The following is a 19,229-nucleotide window of genomic DNA, read 5'->3' as shown; positions in this document are numbered from 1 at the left end:
CAAAGAGTTGGACATGACTGAGCGACTAAGCACAGTACATAGTTTGGGGTCCTTTTCCATTTCTCAGCGTGTCAGGCACTTAAAGGGCCACCCTGGCTGGTGTCTTGTTCAGCACATCAGGTGCTTAAAAAGCCACCCTCTCTGGGGTCTTTCAGGTGTCAGTGCTGACATGTTGGGAGAGCAAGGCTATAGGGATGGGTCCACCCACTGTGTATGATTCAGCAGTATCCTCCTGCCTTCACTTTGCCTGGCTTTCCTTTGCAAGCATGTCCCACTGCGATCTCCTTCTTCAGGTTCCCTCCGGCCACCGCAGTGAAGAGCCGACCTTGCCCTGGGATTGCTCTCCAATCTCTATGCTCCAGCTCCCAGCTGCTGCGCTTTCTAGGGGATTTGCATCCCTTTCTGGGGTGCGTATGGGGATCTTCCCAACCCAGGGATCAGACTCAAATAGGATTTTCTGTGTGATTGTCATTCCATTCAGACGCTCACAGATAAGCTGCTTCACTCTACAATAGCCTCAAATGCTTCACCTCTGTCCCAAACAGTTGCCCTGATGTGGGGATCTGACCCCTGCTTCAGTTCCCTCACCCCTCCACGTGCAGATCCATTCCTACTCACTCTCCTCTTTCTCCCCCTCCTTCCTTTGTCTAACTGAGATTTGCGTGGTTCTATATATTCTTTTCCCATAGTCAGGACTCCCGCTCACTCTCAGCTGATGTTTTGCAAGATCTTCTGTATCTGGAGGTGTATGCCTGATATATCTGTGGAGAGAGATGTACTCCATGTCCACCTACTCCTCCACCATCTTGAGTAAAGATGAAATCTCTTGAGGGTACATTTAGTAAAATTAAATGTATACGTTTAACTATCAATATCCCCAACAATTCCATATTGTTATCTTACTGGTTAACATAGGTGTGTTTGCTTTCTTTTCAAGACTAGATTTTAAACTCATTAAGGTAGAGAGTCTACTAGTAGAGTCAGGCGGGAGGGCAAACAAAAACCTTACTAACTTGGATGTTTGAGCAGCTATAGTATTTCACAACACGGAGGCTTGGTGTAACTCATTCATACAACTACAGAGTTTTCTGCTGTCTCTTTCTGCAGGCTTCTGGAATTGTGTGTAGTGTCCTAGCTGTTGGAGTAAGGTAAGGGAGTTAGAGAAGGCAAGGTTCAAGGGAAAAAAAAAAAATGAGACCAGCACTTTACAGGAACAGATCACCTTTAATGAGGTGAGAAGGGACAGCAGTCAGATTAGTGGGCTGCTACTTTAAATCAAGAAGAGAGTAGGTATACATAGAAAACGTATATGTGTGGAGATGCATCATTTTGAGGGGGTCTGTTTTTGCTCATGATTATTTTTGATTAGTTAACTTTCAACAACTGGGGTAAGGAATTCCTGAGACCAGCCAGAGACTGGGATCGGCTGGCAGCTGAACGTCATCAATCTTAATGTCCATTCCTTTCTTCGGGGGAGAAAGTTCTTTATTCTGTATAGAATGGTGGGGAAGATCTGGAGGGGAGTTTTAACTCCAGGCTATTTTGAGCCATGTAACTTTCCTTCATTCCAGACCCTAAGGAATATATAAAAAGAGAAAGAGAGATGGGCGTTGTCAATGTCCAGGGCTTCTTCATGCTGGTAAACGAGGGTTGGGGATTTGTGGTCTGGGAGGCAGGAAGGAAGTCTAAGGCACATAGTGTTGATTGTCTATCCTAGCTGCCAGGGTCTCAAGCAGAAGGACAGTCTTGACTTGATCTCGAGAAATGGCTCAGATTCGTTCCTGGAGGAATCCCTGGAAAAGATTAAACAAACAAGGTCCAAATGTGAATTTGCGGATAATGAATATGAATGGTCCTAGAAGGGGCAAAACCCAAGGCATCCAGTTCCAATTCATCAACCATGATTGCCAGGAGTTGTTTAATCTCTGGCGGATTCGAGAGGCTCCATCTATAAGGTTTTTTGCAGCTTCCTAGACAATACCTGACTGGTTAGCATAGAAGCAGTAGGTTTTGTAAAGAAAAAGGCACAAACCTCCTTTTTCTGTAGTTTGTAGATCTAATCCCCTTCTATTATGTAACACTATGGCTGCCAAGGCATCAGGTTGATTTTGTATAGTTATTAGACCTTGGGCTATTTCCTGGAGGCTGTCTGATAGGTCTTTAGATAGTGCCTGGTAGTTTCAGATGGAGGTGGTTGGGCCGGCAGTTCCTGTTCCAACTTCAGCCGCTATCCCTTGTCCCACTAAGAGGGGAATGAAATGAATGGCTTGTTTCATTCGCTTATGGATGAGAGGAATAGGTAGGGGTTGATTATTGGGGGTTATAAAAATGTTTGGACGGGGTTATACCAGGGTGCAGATTCCAGTCCAGTTAGTAAGGAAAGAGAGGTATGTAGACACCCCATATAAGAAAAACAGGCCAGGTGTCACAATACAACAGCTGAAGTTGATGGCGAAGAGGAGATGGGTGGGGGGGCGGGGTTTTGATCGTTTGCTCAAGAATGGTCAGTGACCCCGCTATGGTGGCTCCAACAATGGGAGAAATGGAGGAATATGCTGAGGGGAACCATCCTGTAAAAGTAAAAGAGTGTCCTGTAGCACCAGAAACATACATAGTCTTTCCAGTGGCAAAGTGTAACGTGGAGGTATGGTTACACATGGGTTTAGGGATTATGCCCACGGGTTGGTCATATGAGCTGTTTCAGGAGTTTCTAGATATGCAAAAAGGAGCTGGTTGTAATAGTGTTACTCTCTGGATGATAGGGCCTCCTATTGGAGGTTTTCTGTTATAGAAGGGAAGGTCAGTGAGTAAAGATTCTAAGCGTTTGTCTGAATTCCAGATTTGATTATTAATGTGAAGATATTTAAGATATGAGACGAATAAACGTTCCTCATGGTATAAATGGTGTAGAGATATGTTACCTGTGGTCCAGTCAAGGATGGATGTGGCGAGGGCTGAATCTCCCAGAGGAGTTATGGATAGACATATACAGCAGTCTTTAGCCAACTGTGGGTTAGAAACATTGAGGAGAGTATGGGTTAAATTAAGGGTCCAGAATAGATAGTTAAGGTTAGGGTTTTGAAAGGGTTCTTGGGTCAGAGAAAAGAAAGAAGATAAGAAGATGTTAACCAACATTTGGGGAAGTGAATATAAGATAGACTACTATGAAGAAGAATTGGATTTCAAAAGGATAAAAGTTATAAAAGGTTCCTTGCAGCCATTGGGTGAAGATGTAGTCTTCAACGTGCTTGAACATGGATCTTTGAGGACTCGCAACCCAGATATATGCCAGGAGTTGTTCCAGAAATAACTGTAGCCATGATACAAATGAACCGATAGGCTCATCCATCATCAGTTGGGGCTGGTGGAAGCTGTGAGAACTTTAGAGCTGTAGGGCCTGTGTGAGAAACTTGGTAAGAATTAATATGGTAAGCATTCTCATCATTGGGCTGCATAACCTTTTTTAGTCAAGTAATGTGCACCCAGGGGGTGATTTCTTTTAATTTTGCAGCAGTAGGGGTCAGTAGAATTATTGTGTAGGGTCCTTGCCATTTTGGGGTTAGATCTCAGTGGGACTGAACTGTCATGTAGACTTTGTCTCCTATTTGGAGGCATGGGTACAGGGCATTGGGGTGTGGTCGAGGGACTAGGTTATCCATATGTTGCCAAAGGGCATCTCATATCTGGGCAAGCAAGGGAAAAGGAAGGTGGGATGGCAGTTTGGGACCATCATGGGAGTTCAGTTCAGTTCAGTTCAGTTCAGTCACTCAGTCATGTCCGACTCTTTGCAACCCCATGAATCGCAGCACGCCAGGCCTCCCTGTCCATCACGAACTCCTGGAGTTCACTCAGACTCATGTCCATCGAGTCAGTGATGCCATCCAGCCATCTCATCCTCTGTCATCCCCTTCTCCTAAAGGTACTATGGGCCTCCCATACACGGCCTTGAACGGACTGATATTTAGAGGTTTTTTTGGTAAGGCCCGGACCTTTAAGAGGGCTAAAGGGAGGAGTTTAGTTTAGGCCAATCTTGATGAAGTTCAATTGTTAATTTGGTCAGAGTTTCTGTTAGGACCCGGTTGGCTCTCTCAACCTTACAGTAGGACCAGGGGTGGTAAGGAATGTGAAACTTCCAAGGAATTTGAAGGGTTTGTGCAATATTTTCGGTGATTTGGGATGTGAACTCAGCCGCAACCCCCCCAACCCCCCCAACCCCGGCATTGTCAGACTGAAGGGAGGAAGGCATTCCAAACCTGGGGAGGATTTCAGTAAGAATAAGGTGAGCCACAGTAGGGGCTCATTTGTTAGTAGTCAGGAAAGCTTCAATCCATCCAGAAAATGTATCTACGAAGACTAGGAGGAATTTAACCCTTTTTATGGGTGGCATGTGGGTGAAATCTACCTACCAGTCTTGTGCGGGAAGATGTCCATGAATTTGGTGGGTGGGGACAGGAGGGGGGGCGAGTGTTAGAATTAGGATTTGTCCACTGACAAGTGGTACAAGTTTGGGTCAGATTATTTAAATAAATCACATCGTCCTTAGTTAACTCAATAAAGTTCTGAAGGGAAGTCTTAAGTACTTTTGCAGAGGGATGGAAAAGGGAATGTAAATATGAAAGTAGTGTGCGGATGTCAGGCTCATCAATCTGTGCTATAGCAAAGACAGAACTGACAGAGGCGGCCTGCCGCTTTGCTTCATGATCTGCTATGTTGTTATAAAAGGAGATAGGGCTATGCCCCTGATGTTCCCGGCAGTGTATCACAGCAGCTTGTTTTGGGAGCTGAGTCGCATGGAGGAGTTCAGAAATAAAAGAAGCACCGAGAATAGGTGTGCCCTTTTGCATTAGGAATCCCCTCTCCCTCCAGATTATAATATTAGAATGTAATATGTTATAGACATACTTGGAGTCAGTATAAATGTTTACCTTTTGGTCTTTGGCCAGGGTCAAGGCTTGTGTAAGAGCTATCAGTTCAGCCTGCTGTGAGGATGTGTGAGCTAGGAGTGTGACTGATTTGATGAGGCGAGGGGGAATAACTTTGTCAGGTTGTCCCTGGACTATAGCGTATCCAGCCCCAAATGGGGCTTGTTTCTGGGCATTGCCGTCTATGAACCAGGATGGGACTGTGGGGTCAGTAAGGGGCTGATCAGTTATATGTTCAAAGGGATTAAGTGTCATATCTAAGATCTGAACACAGTCATGAGATAGGTATTCTGCTTCTGGATCTGGTGTAGGGAGTAAACTAGCAGGATTAAGAGGTTTACAGGGCATAAAAGAAAGGGATGGGTCGAGGAAGTGTGTGTGGAAGATCTATAGTTGAGCAGGGGGCAGAGAAAGGAAAGCCTGATGAGAGAGCAAATCTTTGAAGGAATGAGGAGAGCATACAGGTAGAGGAGCATTTCGGGTTAGTTTTTGGGCACCAGGTATTAAGAGGGTAGTTGAAGCTAAGGTCTGGAGATAAGGTGGCTATCTGAGCATGATGAGATTGATTTGTTTGGATAAGTAAGCTAGAGGTCCCCACATATCCCCCCGTTTCTGGCACAGAATCCCTAAGGCATGTCCTTGTCGAGAATGTGGGAAAAGGGAAAAAGGCTTGGTGTAATCAGGTAAGTAAAAAGAAGGGGCCTGTAGTAAACGTTTGATAAGAGTTTGTATTTGTGTGTGGACAGAGGTGGGGGCCAATAAGGGTTCATCTACGTTTCCTCGAGTAGCCTGTAGAGAGGTTTTGCGTGGAGGGCAAAATCTGGGACCCATATTAGGAAGAAGTTTAATAGACTTAATAGAGAAAGCAGTTCCCTCTTGGTTTGGGGCCTGGGGGTCTGTGTCAATGCTTGAAGTCTCTGAGCTGGAATTATTTTGGATGTGGGAGTGTGAAGCAATCCTATGTAACTGACAGTGGTGGAAGCAATTTGTGCTTTGGAGAGCGAGACTCTGTAGCCCCAGCTGCCTAGGGCATTTAATACTGTTGCAGTGTGGACTAGGCAGTTACGGCGAGAGGAACTACATAACAGTAAATCATCTACATATTGGAGTGAGGTAGTAGAGCCTAAGGCTAAAGTTTGTAGGTCTCTTTGGAGGGCTTGACCGAAAAAATGAGGGCTATCTCTAAACCCCTGTGGTAACAGTCCAAGTTAATAGTTGAGATTGATATGTGTCTGGGTCTGTTCAGGTGAAGGCAAATAGGGGCCATGAAGAGTGGTGTAGAGGTATAGTAATTAAAGCATCTTTGAGGTCTAATACTGTGAAGTAGAGTGTGTCAGGGGGACTATGGGAGAGAAGGGTGTAGGGGTTAGTGACCATGGGATGTTCGGGTATTATGGCCTCATTGATCTTGTGAAGATCTTGAACTAGACGCCAGAAGTACGGTTCCTTTTTGACTGCCAGTATAGAAGTATTATGAGGAGAACAGATAGGCTGCAAAAGGCCAGCTTTGAGCAATTGGGAGACTATTGGTTTAAGTCCTTTTCGGGATTCTTTGGTCAGGGTGTACTGAATTTGAGTTATGACCTGAGAGGGATTTTTAAGAAAAACCTGTATAGGGGAATGGTGTCAAGCTACTGATGGGGTTTTGGTGTCCCAGACCCAAGGATCTATCGGGGGAAGATCAGGGAGCAGGTTTTGGGAGTGAGGGCTGGCCACGGGTTCAGGTGCCATTTGGATGCAACAAATTGATATGGGATCTAAGAATGGGAGGTTTATAGAAATCTGTGGCTTAGCCAGACGATCATGTCCCATCAGTGCCACTGGGCATTGAGAAACTACTATAAAAGAATGTGTTAGTGTTGTTTTGTCAAAGGAACAAAGGAGAGGAGGGGTTATTTGGGGATAAAAAGGGATGCCTGAGACCCCTTTGATAGCCACTTCTGAAGGTTGGAGAGGGCCCTTAAAGGAGGTTAAAAGTAAAAAGGCTGCTCCAGTGTCTATTAGGAATGAGACTTTGTGTTTGGCCACTGTGCCAATTACCCAAAGCTCTGAGTCTGTCTGTATGGGACAGACGGGGTCTGGAGCTTGGGCTCCATCACTGGAATAACTCAGGCACAATTGGGCCAATTCCCCTCTCATCTGAGGAGCCATGGTCTGGGGTGCCCAGGGCCCCCCTAGTCTGGCCCCTGACCCATTGTTGTTGGGCCTGGGGTGGACCCTGAGATTTGGTGGGTAGCGTCTGAGGACAATCCATTTTCCAGTGGCCCCATTGTTTGCAGGTGGGGCAGGGTTTGGGGGTGGCCAGGTGCTTGGGCAGGACTTAGCCCAGTGTCCCGTTTGGTTACATCTGAAGCAGGGTCCTGGAGGGCTAGGTCCCATAGGGCTGGGTTGAGGTTGGCGGGCCAGAGGGGTTGAATTTTTTTCTTGTATAGCTGCAGCGAATAAAGCATATTTGGCCTTTCTTTTATTTTCTTTTTCCTTTTTTGCTTCTTCCTCCCTATTATTGAAGATGCCCTGGAGAAGGAAATGGCAACCCACTCCAGTACTCTTGCCTAGAAAATTCCATGCATGGGGAAGCCCGGTGGGCTACAGTCCATGGGGTCGCAAAGAATCGGATGCGACTGAGCAACTTCACTTTCACTATTATTGAAAACTTTAAAGGCCATTTCTAGGAAATCTTGCTGAGGGCTTTTGGGGCCCTTTTCTAACTGGCATAGTTTTCAGTGAATATCGGGGGCTGACTGACTTGTGAACTGGACGTGTAGGTATAGGAGTCGGCGGGGGTGGAAATATCTAGGTTTGTGCATTTCTGGACTGCCTCAGTAAGCCGTGAAAGAAAAAGGGCAGGATTTTCATCCTTTTCTTGAGTCATTTCCCTAATCCTATTGTAGTTAACATGAATGTGAGAGCTTTTTAGCATTCTTTATAGTAAACAGGTAATCATATGATGTAGGTCCCGGAGGCCAGCATTGCCGGCTTGATGTGTCCACTGTGGCTCAGTTAAAGGAATTGCATCATTAGCCACTGGATTAACCCTATCTTGGTTATGGATCTGATCAGCATGAACTCGGGCTGCCTGCCGTATCTGTTCCTTTTCATCAGGGGTTAAAGTGGCATTTAGGATGTAATAAAGATCATTCCAGGTCAAATGATATGCTTGTGTAAGGCGGAGGAATTCCTTCCTATATCTAGCAGGATTTTCTGAAAAAGATCCCAATTTTTCTTCAGTTTGGCTCATATAGGAAATTGAGAAAGGCACATGAACCCGTGTGGGGCCCTCCGGTCCTGCTACCTCCCTGAGAGGAAACGTGTGTTTGTTTTGGGTCCTGGTTGATGGAGGGGGTTGGAAATCTCTTTTGGGGTTTTGGGGTCATCGCTTCCCGATTTGGAGGAGGAAGGGCTAGAGGGTGGGGGTCTTGTCTCCGGAAGCCTCATCTCTGGGGCTGTAGGGAGGAGGCTCATCTGCTGGGTGCAGATCGGGAGCTGAGTGTTTAGGGGGCCTTTTAGGAGCTTTAGATTTGGATTCTTTTGTAATGGAGGGGGAGAGAGAACAGAGGAGGATTTGATAGGTAGAACAGTCCTTGCAGAGAGAAGGATGGCTTCTAAGGTCCCAGAAGGCTTGAGTATAGGGGACCTCTGACAATTTGCCATTCCATCTGAGGAAGTTAGTGAGATCTGATAAAATATTGTAATTGAAAGTCCCAAACTCAGGCCAGCAATTTTGGTTATCTAGTTTGTACTGAGGCCAAATTTGAGTACAAAGTGACTCCAATTTATGAACCCTGAGATTGATCAAGAGTAGAGGTTTGAGGTTTCATTTTACACAGGCTTAAGGGAGAGTCCCGTGGGATGGATTGGCTTGACCCCATAGCAAATGGCTAGTAACTGTCTGGTTGACAGAAAAGGTCATCATCACCTAATCCATCACCTAATCCTTTGACCAGGCAAAGGGAGAGAGAGACTCTGAAGGAGGGAGGGGCATCCCCCAAGTACCTCCCCAGAGGGCCTTTTGGCCAGAGGGTTCCCCAGGAACCTGGAAAAGACAATAGTCTATGGCGCCCTAGAGTACCGTCCGAGCTTACCTGGGCTACTGGGTCAGGCGAGAATTCGTGGTGGATGGAGGGAGGTCAAATTGCAAAAGGCCTCTATCCTGGTGTTGGTTGGTCTCATGAAAAAGAGAGTGTAGAGAAAAGAGGAAGAGAGAGAAAGAGAGAGAGAGAGGGAGGCCAATATTCCTCGGGGTACATGGAAAACCAATAAAGCCCTTACACAGGGCTTGTACCACTCAGGAAGGCATAGGGCATCCTCTCCAGGAGGTCTTGAAAGCCTGGGCAGGAAAGTGAGCTCAGCAGGCTTCCGCGCTCCAAAGAGCTGGCCGTGGAGAACAAGAAGGAACCTCAACCTCCTGGGTTTCGGCACCAAAAAATGTAAGGTAAGGGAGTTAGAGAAGGTGAGGTTCAAGAAAAAAAAAAAAAAAAAATGAGACTGGCACTTTACAGGAACAGATCACCTTTAATGAGGCGAGAAGGGGCAGCAGTTAGATTAGTGGGCTGCTGTGCTAAGTCAAGAAGAGAGTAGGTATACACAGAAAACATATATTTGTGGAGATGCATCATTTTGAGGAGGTCTGATTTTCCCTCATGATCATTTTTGATTAGTTAGATTTCAACAACTGGGTAAGGAATTCCTGAGACCGGCCGGAGACTGGGATTGGCTGGCAGCTGAATGTCATCAATCTTAATGTCCATTCCTTTCTTTGGGGGAGAAAGTTCTTTATTCTATATAGAATAGTGGGGAGGATCTGGAAGGGAGTTTTAACTCCAGGCTATTTTGAGGCGTGTAGCTTTCCTTCAGTAGGTGTGTTGAATGACAGCTTCACGTGAATTACTGAAACTTAAAAGTTGGTAATAGCTTGGGCCATGGGTGGTACAGGGCCAGTTAGTGAAAAGCTTCCACTATAATCAGCTGTGTGTTCATCATATATTCATCACATGTCCCCAGTGTTAGTCCATGATTTATAGTATAAGAAGGGCTTATACTATAAATGGACTGGGCTGCAGTCCAAAGGGTCACAAAGAGTCGAATGTGACTGAGTGACTAAGTCTGATGGACATTTAAAAAAGTAAGTTATTACTATTTCAGAAATGTCTGTGTATTCCTAGGCTATATTGCCCAGCATACAGCATGTTCTTAATAAATGTTGACCAGCACTGAACTAAGATAAATTAATTTTTTGCAGGTCATTTAAAATAACACATCAGAGACTTAAAGGCTCCACTTGCTAATCCATTTTGGTTAAAAAAATCAAATCATGTTCAGTCAGAGAGAGCCAAGGTAACGGTTGTTTTTTGTCTTATGAATAATGATTATCAGTCTATTAAACACCAGTAAGTCTAACCACTGGGTTAAAACAGAATTACTTCAGGGAAACTATGAAACTAACTGCCTGGGGATATCAGTTCTGACTCTATCACTGATGCCACTCATTTCATTGGTTTTGTTTTTCCATTCACAAAGTGGAGCTAGAGATAGTTTACTACTGTGTCTCCTCGAAGGATGACTTGTGCACTTAAATCACGTTTCACATTGCATGACTGGAAAGTAGAACAGAAGGTGCGTGACTAGATTCTTAGCCATTTGGTGGAAGAATATGAAAACTCATGACAGCAGTTTGTCATTTGGTTCCTCTCCGTAGTATATCAGTTAAGAGATTTGCTATAGAGTGAGGGCAATGACTGTGGGGTGCGGGCAGGAGAGGAAGATTTGGTCCTTTCTTCGTCATCCCTCTCTAGAGTCCCCTGACTTCCCTTCAGGAAGTGGAATAGGAAAAAACAAAAAACACTACATTCATCGGTTTCTCTGGGGCAACCACAACTTAGGCAGTAAGCAGGTCACTTGAAACAAGGACAGAGATCGCTATAAAACTGACAGGTACTCTCGCAGACACCACATTAGCACACACAAGACGACTCAGGCACAGAAGGAGTTTCCTGAACAACGCAAGCAACCAGAGCAAAATGACGATGACTGTCCTGTGTGACACGGCCGTGGTGAGTGGTCAGGATCACCCCTGTGTGGGTACAGTTAGCCCTAGGATTTCAGGAGAGCAGATTTCTAAGGAATGAGGCTGGATTGGAGTCTTTGGGGGTTTCATTTCTTTAAAACACACAGCTGACTTTAATACTGACCCTGGTCTGTTGGAGAAAAAGAAAAAGTAGCCAGAAGTTATAGTGGGGTGAAAACCATAGCTCTTTACTAATGGCTTTGGCATGGTTGGCATTAGCTTGTGAAATTCTTGGCATCACAAACTGGACATAGTCTCTGCTTATAGAGTTAAGTTGGCCTTATCTCCCAAGGAAGCTTAGCCAGCCTTTTAGGATCTATATAGATTTATTTTAACCAAGGAAGCTGGGGCCCTGAGAGGGGTGATGATTCTCCCAAGATGACTTGCAGACAAGGAGTGCCCCTGGATGCAGGGAGTGAAACCACCTAGCGATGCACTGGGACAGTTCCTGGGGGAGGGACCTGGTTTCACCACTTACTAAATGTGGGATATGGGATAAGTTACCTAACCTCTCTGTGCATTGTTATTCCTCTGTGACTTATTATCCTCTCATCTTCCTTATGGAGGATTAATTGATGTCATTGAGAATGATAAAACATATACTCTGGAATAGCAGATCTCTGCAGGCATAGTTTCTAGTTAACTTAGCCACTTAATATAATGAACAATAAGGACAGAGAAAGAATTCAGTGAGTATTTTTTTTTCAAATAGAAGTATAATTGATTTGCAATGTTGTATCAGCTTCTGGTATACAGCAAAGTGATTCAGTTAGGGTAGGGTAGTCGCTCAGTCGTGTCCAGATCTTTGCGACCCTATGGACTATAGCCCACCAGGCTCCTCTGTCCAAGGGATTGATTCTCCAGGCCAGAATACTGGAGTGGGTTGCCATTTCCTTCTCCAGGGGGTCTTCCCGACCCAGGGATTGAACTTGGGTCTCCCGCATCACAGGCAGATGCTCTACCCTCTGAGCCACCAGGGAAGCTATGTATAACTGAATAAACAGACCATAATTTCCCTTATGGTTTATTATAGGATACTGAATACAGTTCCATGTGCTATACAGTAGGTCCTTGTTGATTATCTATTGTATATGTAGTAGTGTACATATATTAATCCAAAACTCCTAATTTATCTTTCCCCCACCCCTTTTCTCCTTTGGTAACCATCAGTTTGTTCTGTATGTCTGCAAGTCTGTTTCTGTTTTGCAAATAAGCTCATTTGTATCATATTTTAGATTCCACATATAAGTGATATCATACATTTATCTTTCTCTTTCTGGCTTACTTCACTTAGTGTGATAATCTCTAGGTTCATCCATATTGCTGCAAACGGCATTGTTTCATTCTTTTTTTATCGCTGCATAATAGTCCATTGTATATATGTGTCACATCTCCTTTTTCCATTTGTCTGTTGATGGACACCGAGGTTGCTTCCGTATTTCAGCTATTTTAAACAGTGCCCCTATAAACATTAGGGGGTATGTATCTTTTCAAATTAGAGTATTAAATATTAATACTAGTTATGTGATTATTTTTACCTATGAGTCTCCCACCAACCTAATGAAGCGGATTGGGACTACTTTCTCCATTGTAAAGATTAACAATAGTTCAATGAATTTAAGTGATTTAACATCATCAGATACTGTATGCCCAAGAAAAGGGACATGAATCTAGGTTTATGACTTCAAGTACAACATTCTGCCCTTGAATAGTTTAGAAGCAAGATTTCTGAACTTAAAGTCATTGTGTTTAAACAATTTTTTGGATAGTTTCATGTTCTAAAGCCATGTCTATTTCTGGTTTCTCTGAGGAAATCTGTTGGACTGTCAGCAAGAAACATGACAGGGCAAAGGACATTATAATAGGATTAGAAATTGGAGGTGTAGGCACACAGGACATGCTCAATAGAGAGGCAAGGCAAATCTCGTGGACTAGGAGCTGGCTGGGTTCTGGAGCACATCCCTATGTGGGGGTGAGCACGAATCACAGGTGAGTTAGGAGACAAGCGTTCAGATATTCTCCTGGGGGATTTCACAGTAGAGTAAGTACAGGGTTAAGCTGAGCATGTTGGTGTCCTGACACTGCCCACCTTCTGATGGTGCTTTCTCTTACCTCTGTTTCCTATTAGACAGAGAAGGCGTGATGTCCATTTGCTTGCCTCATAGATGGTGTAGAAGAATTGTTGTCCGACTCTTTTGTGACCCTATTAACTGTAGCCTGATGGCTCCTCTGTCCATGGGGTTTTTACAGGCAAGAATACTGGAGTGGGTTGCCATTTCCTTCTCCAGGGGATCTTCCCCACCCAGGAACAGAACTTGCATCTCCTGCATTGCAGGTGGATTCTTTACCACTGAGCCACTGGGAAAGCCAGCACAGAAGAATCTGAGACTAAAATAATCTGAGCCTCTCAGAGAAGTGCTCTTCTGTGTCTCATTCTTAAGAACCAGCAAGAATTTTATCCAGCCCCTGCTCTGTGTTTCATAACCACTGAAATCTACAGTTTCAGATCATCAGCTTCATGGAGCACACTAGAGTGATTTGCAGATGTCATCTGGTTTCTGATAAAAAACTACATGACCTACAACACTTACACAGTTCTGACATGGGTGTCACATGGCTTAAAATGCCTGGCTCCTCAGTGAGACAAAGCTGAGATGAAACACTGTGGTTGACTCCATGTTGATGACAACAGTAATGAGCTTCAGGGGCTGTGGCAACACTGACCACAGACACCTAGTTCTAGTCCTCAGACTGGCACTAGCAGGCTGGAGAGCATCAGACACAGCTTCTTCACCTGCCTTATTGGGGTAACTAATATGAGCTCTACCTATCCTTCAAGGTAGGTGTGAGAATCTAGAGATTACAGAGATGTGAAAGTGTTTTCTGTAATACTCTAAAGATATAAGCAAATATAATAATGACATTAGAATTATAAGTCACTATTTGGTAATTATTGATAAACCTGGTAACCCCAAGGTACACTTACTCTAAAGCTTCAATAATGAAAATTAGAAATGAGTCAGTGAATACGACACAAAAAATGAAAGAGGAGACACAAAAGAGGGATTTACTCAAGAAATTTAAGGAAGTGATGCTCAAAAAGCTAAGGACCCTCTTTTCCAAGCAGGCTTCCTTTTACTTTTTAAAACTTCACAGTGCTTCCTGGTGAGTTCACCAGGAATTCCCTGGTGATCTAGTGGTTAGGATTCTGGGCATTCACAGCTGTGACCCCTGGTTCAGTCCCTGGTTGGGGAACTGAGGTCCTGCAATACGGGATCATAGTGCTTTGTGTAGATAGAAGGTACAGCGGGGCAAATTCTACATTTTTCCCATCTTTAGGGAAAGGTCAACTAACAGTAGCTCCTATATTGAATACTCTCCACATCCCGACCCTGCTCTTCATGCTTTATATGGATCCTGTCATTTAATCTCCACATTTTCTGGTGGAGGAAACTTAGTTGCAGCTGGTGAGAGTCCTGGAACTAAGTTGTGGACCGAGGACTTCTGATTCCAGAGCTCATGTCCTTTATCATCAGACTCCAGAGATAAGAAAGAGTTGTTGAATGAATGAATGATTACGGGAGACGAAAGTAGACATCTGCTGATTATCTGGAGGCAAATTAGGCCCATTTGGGCTTATCTGGGTCAATCTCACTTTACAGGTTTTTTTTTTTTTTTTAGTATCAGTTACCTTAGTATAGCACTCTCATCATGACCTTTTGGTTTACTCTTGTCATTTCTTGCCTCCAGCATCTGCAAAAGATAAAAAATGAAGGCCATTTAAACCAACACTTCTAGGCACCTTCCCAACCTTAACTCACGGAAGGTGTGAGTCTGACCAACACGGAGCCCCGAGGATGAAGGCAACTCACTTTCATTATGTTGAGTGTCATTGATGAGCCTTGTCCATTCCCAGTGAGGGTCGGTGGTCACCGTGGGGTTCTGACAAAGGGAAGCTGCAGAAATTTTTAGCTCTTTGATTTTAGTTAGATTTTCACAGAGCTATCTTTGTGCATTCCTGTAATACCAGATAAACCAATGTTTCAAAGTAAGTATAAAAAGTAAATGTTCTGGAGCTAAAGAGAAGTGTGTTGATTTCTCTGTTGTATGTCCTTAATGCCCCTGCTTCCTTCAGGCAGTGTGGATCATGGGAACTCTGTTATATTTGGTTTTGCACGGTGTTTTTCTTAATGCATTGAGTTTAACTACGTTGGTAATTTAAATGAATTGTTTTGTTCATTCACTCGTCTACCAGCTCTTTCATTCATCCAGAAAGTATTTTGAAACACCTGTTCTATGACATATTCTCCTGCAGGAACTTACCATTTAGTAGGTGAAGATGTGTATGAACATAAATACTAGATATCCAGACAATAGAGAAGGGCTGCTTGAATGCTAGATGGTAAAAGCTTTATCATTTGAGGGCAATTAACATACTTCTAATTGAACTACTTTTGGGACAGTTCCTGGAGGAGACCACTTCTGAGTGGGTCCTTGATGGAAGGGGGAGATTTAGATGGATGGGGGTAGGGGGGCAGGAATGGCTGGGACAAAGGGTTTTGTGGAGGATTCATGGATGTGAGGTTGGAAATTAAGAGCTATCATTTCTTAAGCCCCTATTTTTTATTATAAGTGCATTACAAAGAACATTTTATTTAATCCTGTGAATATTATTATAAAGCAAGTGTTATGCTCTGGTGGGAAAGAAGAGAAAGCAGAGGCTCGGTGAGACTCAGGATTTAAACCCAATCTCAGATCCTGATATCCTCATGTCTCCCTGTTCAAAAGCTCTCGAACTGTGGAGGGTGCATTCACCAGGCCAAACAGTTTAGTTCTCAGGTTGGTACCCTGGAATCTTCATGTCTGATTGTTCATTGCCAGGAGACGATCTGAAGTTCAGAGAGGAGCCCTGATCCTGTCCCAGGGATGCTGAGTTCAGCTGAAGCATGACCTGTCTCTTGTCAGCAAGTGACCCTAGAGTCCCTAACCAACCTCATTCTCATCTTCTTCCAGGTCAAGTTCCTGCTGCTGTTGACATTGTGGCTCACCCTCCTGGGGGAGGCTGCAGCTCAGAAACCGCCCAGATCTGGGGATTCTGGCCTCTGCCCCACTCTGGAGGACCACATTGTGAGGGTTGACATCCGTATCCGCAGGCGGAACCAGGGAGTTTTCTTCTCACGCAACTTGCAGAACCGCTCCATCTCCCCTTGGGATTACAAGTATGTGCCAAGGAGACTGATCTCCATATTCTTAGGGGAAACATGTTAATTTATTCTAACCATACAGTAAATAAGTTCAAAAATACAGAAAAAAATAATAGTCCTTACATTGACTCTTAAAAGCAGAGATCCCACTTTCCCTGGGAGCGCCCCTTTTCTTGCTACTTTGGGCTAAGTCCTCCTATGTGCTCAAAAGCCTGTTTTGCTTCCAACCTCTCCTGATGCTTTGCCTTTTTCTGCTTCATGCAGCCCTGGGTTTGAAACTGAGAAACTTTTTTTGTGTGTTGGAAGAGAGGGCTCTTTAAAGCAGCCCACATAATGGTCTCTGCGTGGGGATAAGGGGGAGTGGACCAGAAAAGTCAGTTCAGAGAAAGCCACTCAGATTGGATTTCCGTCTTCAAGGAGTGGAGAGGGCAGAGTGGAGGAGAAAGGCCAGTGGGGAAGGAAGATTCTAGGTGGGGATGTTCAGGGTACAAACCTGGGATTTTGTCTTACACAGAGATTCTTGGAGTACCAAGCATTCATTTAGATGCTCTAAATATAAGTATGAAAACAGAGTCTGGGGACTATTAGAAGTGTTTCTGGGGCTGCCTGCATATATTTACTTTCCTCCGGAAGGGAGTATGTACCGTGGCTAGTCGGCTGGATTGGCCTTTATGCCTCCTGGCAAGGAGAGAGAAATTGAGGGAGAAATTGAAAGAAGGCATTGGATTCACAACCCCCAGGGCTTTGGTTTTCTTTCCCAAGCAGCAGGCTTTGGAGACTGTGTACTGGGGGACCTTCAAGTGATGTTCAATCTCTAACCAAAGGATGAAAGATGGCTCTCATAATAAAAATGTAAAAAAAAGGAACTAAAAGATCCAATATTTATGGATGCCAACGTTTCATATTCTTATTCATTTGTTATCATGGAGTGTTGGCAACAACCACAAGGGAGAGGAATATGAGAATCTCCATTTTATAGTTGAGGGAACATAGACTTAGGGAGTTAAGCACCCCGCCCGGGGCGGCACCTGACTCCAGGCTGTCTGTTCGTGCCTGCGCTGCGGCCCCGTGTTACCCAGCATCGCCTTCCTGCAGGTGGGCGCCCAGTGCCGCGGGGCCCCCATCCTTTGTGCATCTTTCCCGCCAGATCTCACCATCCGCTTCTCCCTGCTCTTCCTGCAGCATCACCCGGGACGCCAACCGGTTCCCCTCTGAGATCGCGGAGGCCCAGTGCAGACACATGGGCTGCATCAACGCGGAGGGACAGGAAGACAGGACCCTGAACTCCGTCCCCATCCAGCAGGAGTTTCTGGTCCTCCGGAGGAAGCAAAACGGCTGTCCTGGCTTGTTCCAACTGGAGAAGGTGCTGGTGACCGTGGGCTGCACCTGCGTCACCCCCATGGTCCGCCACCTGCATGACCCGATGGCAGATCAGGTGGCAGATCAGCTCAGCTGAAGAAGCTGTGGAAACGCCCCTCCTTAGCCAGAACTCTGTCATGAGTCCTACATGGTTCCCATTTCTCTTCACTTCCCAGATCTGTTCATAATATCTGCACGGGATTCTCCAGGTTTTGTATTAGATAGAGTCATTTTCTGGGGCTTCAGCATCTTTATATGGTCCTGAGATGTTCCAATGACCCAACCCCCTAAAAATAGATGGAGGACAATGCAGGTCCCATTCTGCTTATGTGCTATGATGACCATCTCCCTGGTCATGAAGTCAGTGGGTGGGGGCTCTGCTAGCAAAACTGACTTCTGGGTCACAAGTGCAACAGATACATAACCACCATGTAAGAGAGTGTGGGAGGGGCTGTACAGGATGGGGTGGGTGGAAAGGGTGGGGCTAAGGGCCTAGCACATGTTTATTAAAATTGCTAAATACAGATGAGGTTGGCCTGATATTTATACTTGTAAGGAAACTCTCCAGGTATTTATGATGTATTGACTATATAAAATTCTGGGAGAAAAATTAATATATCAAGGGCTAATATAATAAACTGTTAATGGTTGAAAGACACTTGAAATCTTTGTGTTCTGTCTCAGCTTGTATTCACAAACCTTGTGAACCTGAAGATTATGAAATTCTATATAGCTGTCATTTATTTTTCATGTTTCATCAGAGTGCTAGTGTCAGAATTACTCTTATTATTTGTGAATGATTTTGGTAATGTTAGTTTTTTTCCCCCTCCAGCTTGATTGAGATATAACTGATAAGTAACATGGTGTAAATTTCAGTTGTACAGTGTAATGATTTGATACGTGTATGTATGGAGAAATGAGAACCACAATAAGGTTTGTTAACATCTCCATCCCTTCACCTAGGTATTTTTTTGTGTGTGTGGGGGTGTGGTGGGAACATTTAAGATGTACTTTCTCAGCAAATTTCAAGAATATGATATTCTTATTAATAAGTATAGTCATCAGGCAGTACATTCAATCCTCAGAATTTATTAATCTCATAACTGAAAATGTGTTTCTTTCATCCAAAATCTGCCCATTCCCCCTATCCTCTGCCCTTGGCAACCGTCAGTCTTCTCTCTGTTTTTCCATGCCTTGGAGAGTTACTCTATTATTAATGATTCTTGGGGGTTACAAGGAAAGTTAAGGAAAAATGTGCAAACAGAGCTCACATTCCCTGGTAACTCTTTACTGCTCCATCTTCCTGTCTGTATTATTTTACAAAGTGAACATCTGTTGGCCACTGTGGTAGCCACTGAAGACACGAAGAAAAGTAAGAAATACACATGGTGGGTGGGCAGCCAACCGTCTTGGTAGCAGCCGCCTGCAGAGCCCCTGGTCACGAGAGCCATGGTGGTCACTGCATCTGGGGTCACTGGTGATCTTTCAAGCATCTCTTATGCTTCTTGAGGACACAAAGTTCCCAAGATTCTGGTCTCCCTACTGCTCTGAGGCTCACTGGTCCCTCTCTTGCCCAGATACACCACATTTCTTCCTTCACTGAAACACACCAGCTGCTCAGGGCACATCTGCATTCTGCTGCCTTCCAGAGAGGAGATAGGACATCAGTTCTCACTCCTA

General features: G+C 44.6%; 1 protein-coding gene across 1 annotated transcript; it reads left to right on the top strand.

The window, feature by feature from the left end:
• The first annotated feature begins 10,874 nt into the window (after positions 1-10,874).
• Positions 10,875-18,424, top strand: IL17F (interleukin 17F). The gene is made up of 3 exons (NM_001192082.1): positions 10,875-10,972; positions 16,000-16,205; positions 17,373-18,424. The coding sequence occupies exons 1-3, from the start codon at positions 10,940-10,942 to the stop codon at positions 17,644-17,646; spliced, it is 513 nt and encodes a 170-aa protein (NP_001179011.1). The 5' UTR covers positions 10,875-10,939; the 3' UTR covers positions 17,647-18,424.
• Positions 18,425-19,229: the final 805 nt, after the last annotated feature.

The sequence above is a fragment of the Bos taurus genome, chromosome 23 (genome assembly GCF_002263795.3).
Source record: "Bos taurus isolate L1 Dominette 01449 registration number 42190680 breed Hereford chromosome 23, ARS-UCD2.0, whole genome shotgun sequence".
NCBI lineage: Eukaryota > Metazoa > Chordata > Mammalia > Artiodactyla > Bovidae > Bos > Bos taurus.
This window is presented reverse-complemented; position numbering and strand designations above follow the sequence as displayed.

What these genes read in the sequence shown, in the direction of transcription:
- IL17F (NM_001192082.1), top strand. Translation starts at nt 10,940, where the DNA reads ATGACGATGACTGTCCTGTGTGACACGGCCGTG. An exon ending in TCCTGTGTGACACGGCCGTG is followed by an intron (nt 10,973 to 15,999) that starts GTGAGTGGTCAG and finishes ATCTTCTTCCAG; the next exon opens with GTCAAGTTCCTGCTGCTGTT. An exon ending in ATCTCCCCTTGGGATTACAA is followed by an intron (nt 16,206 to 17,372) that starts GTATGTGCCAAG and finishes CTCTTCCTGCAG; the next exon opens with CATCACCCGGGACGCCAACC.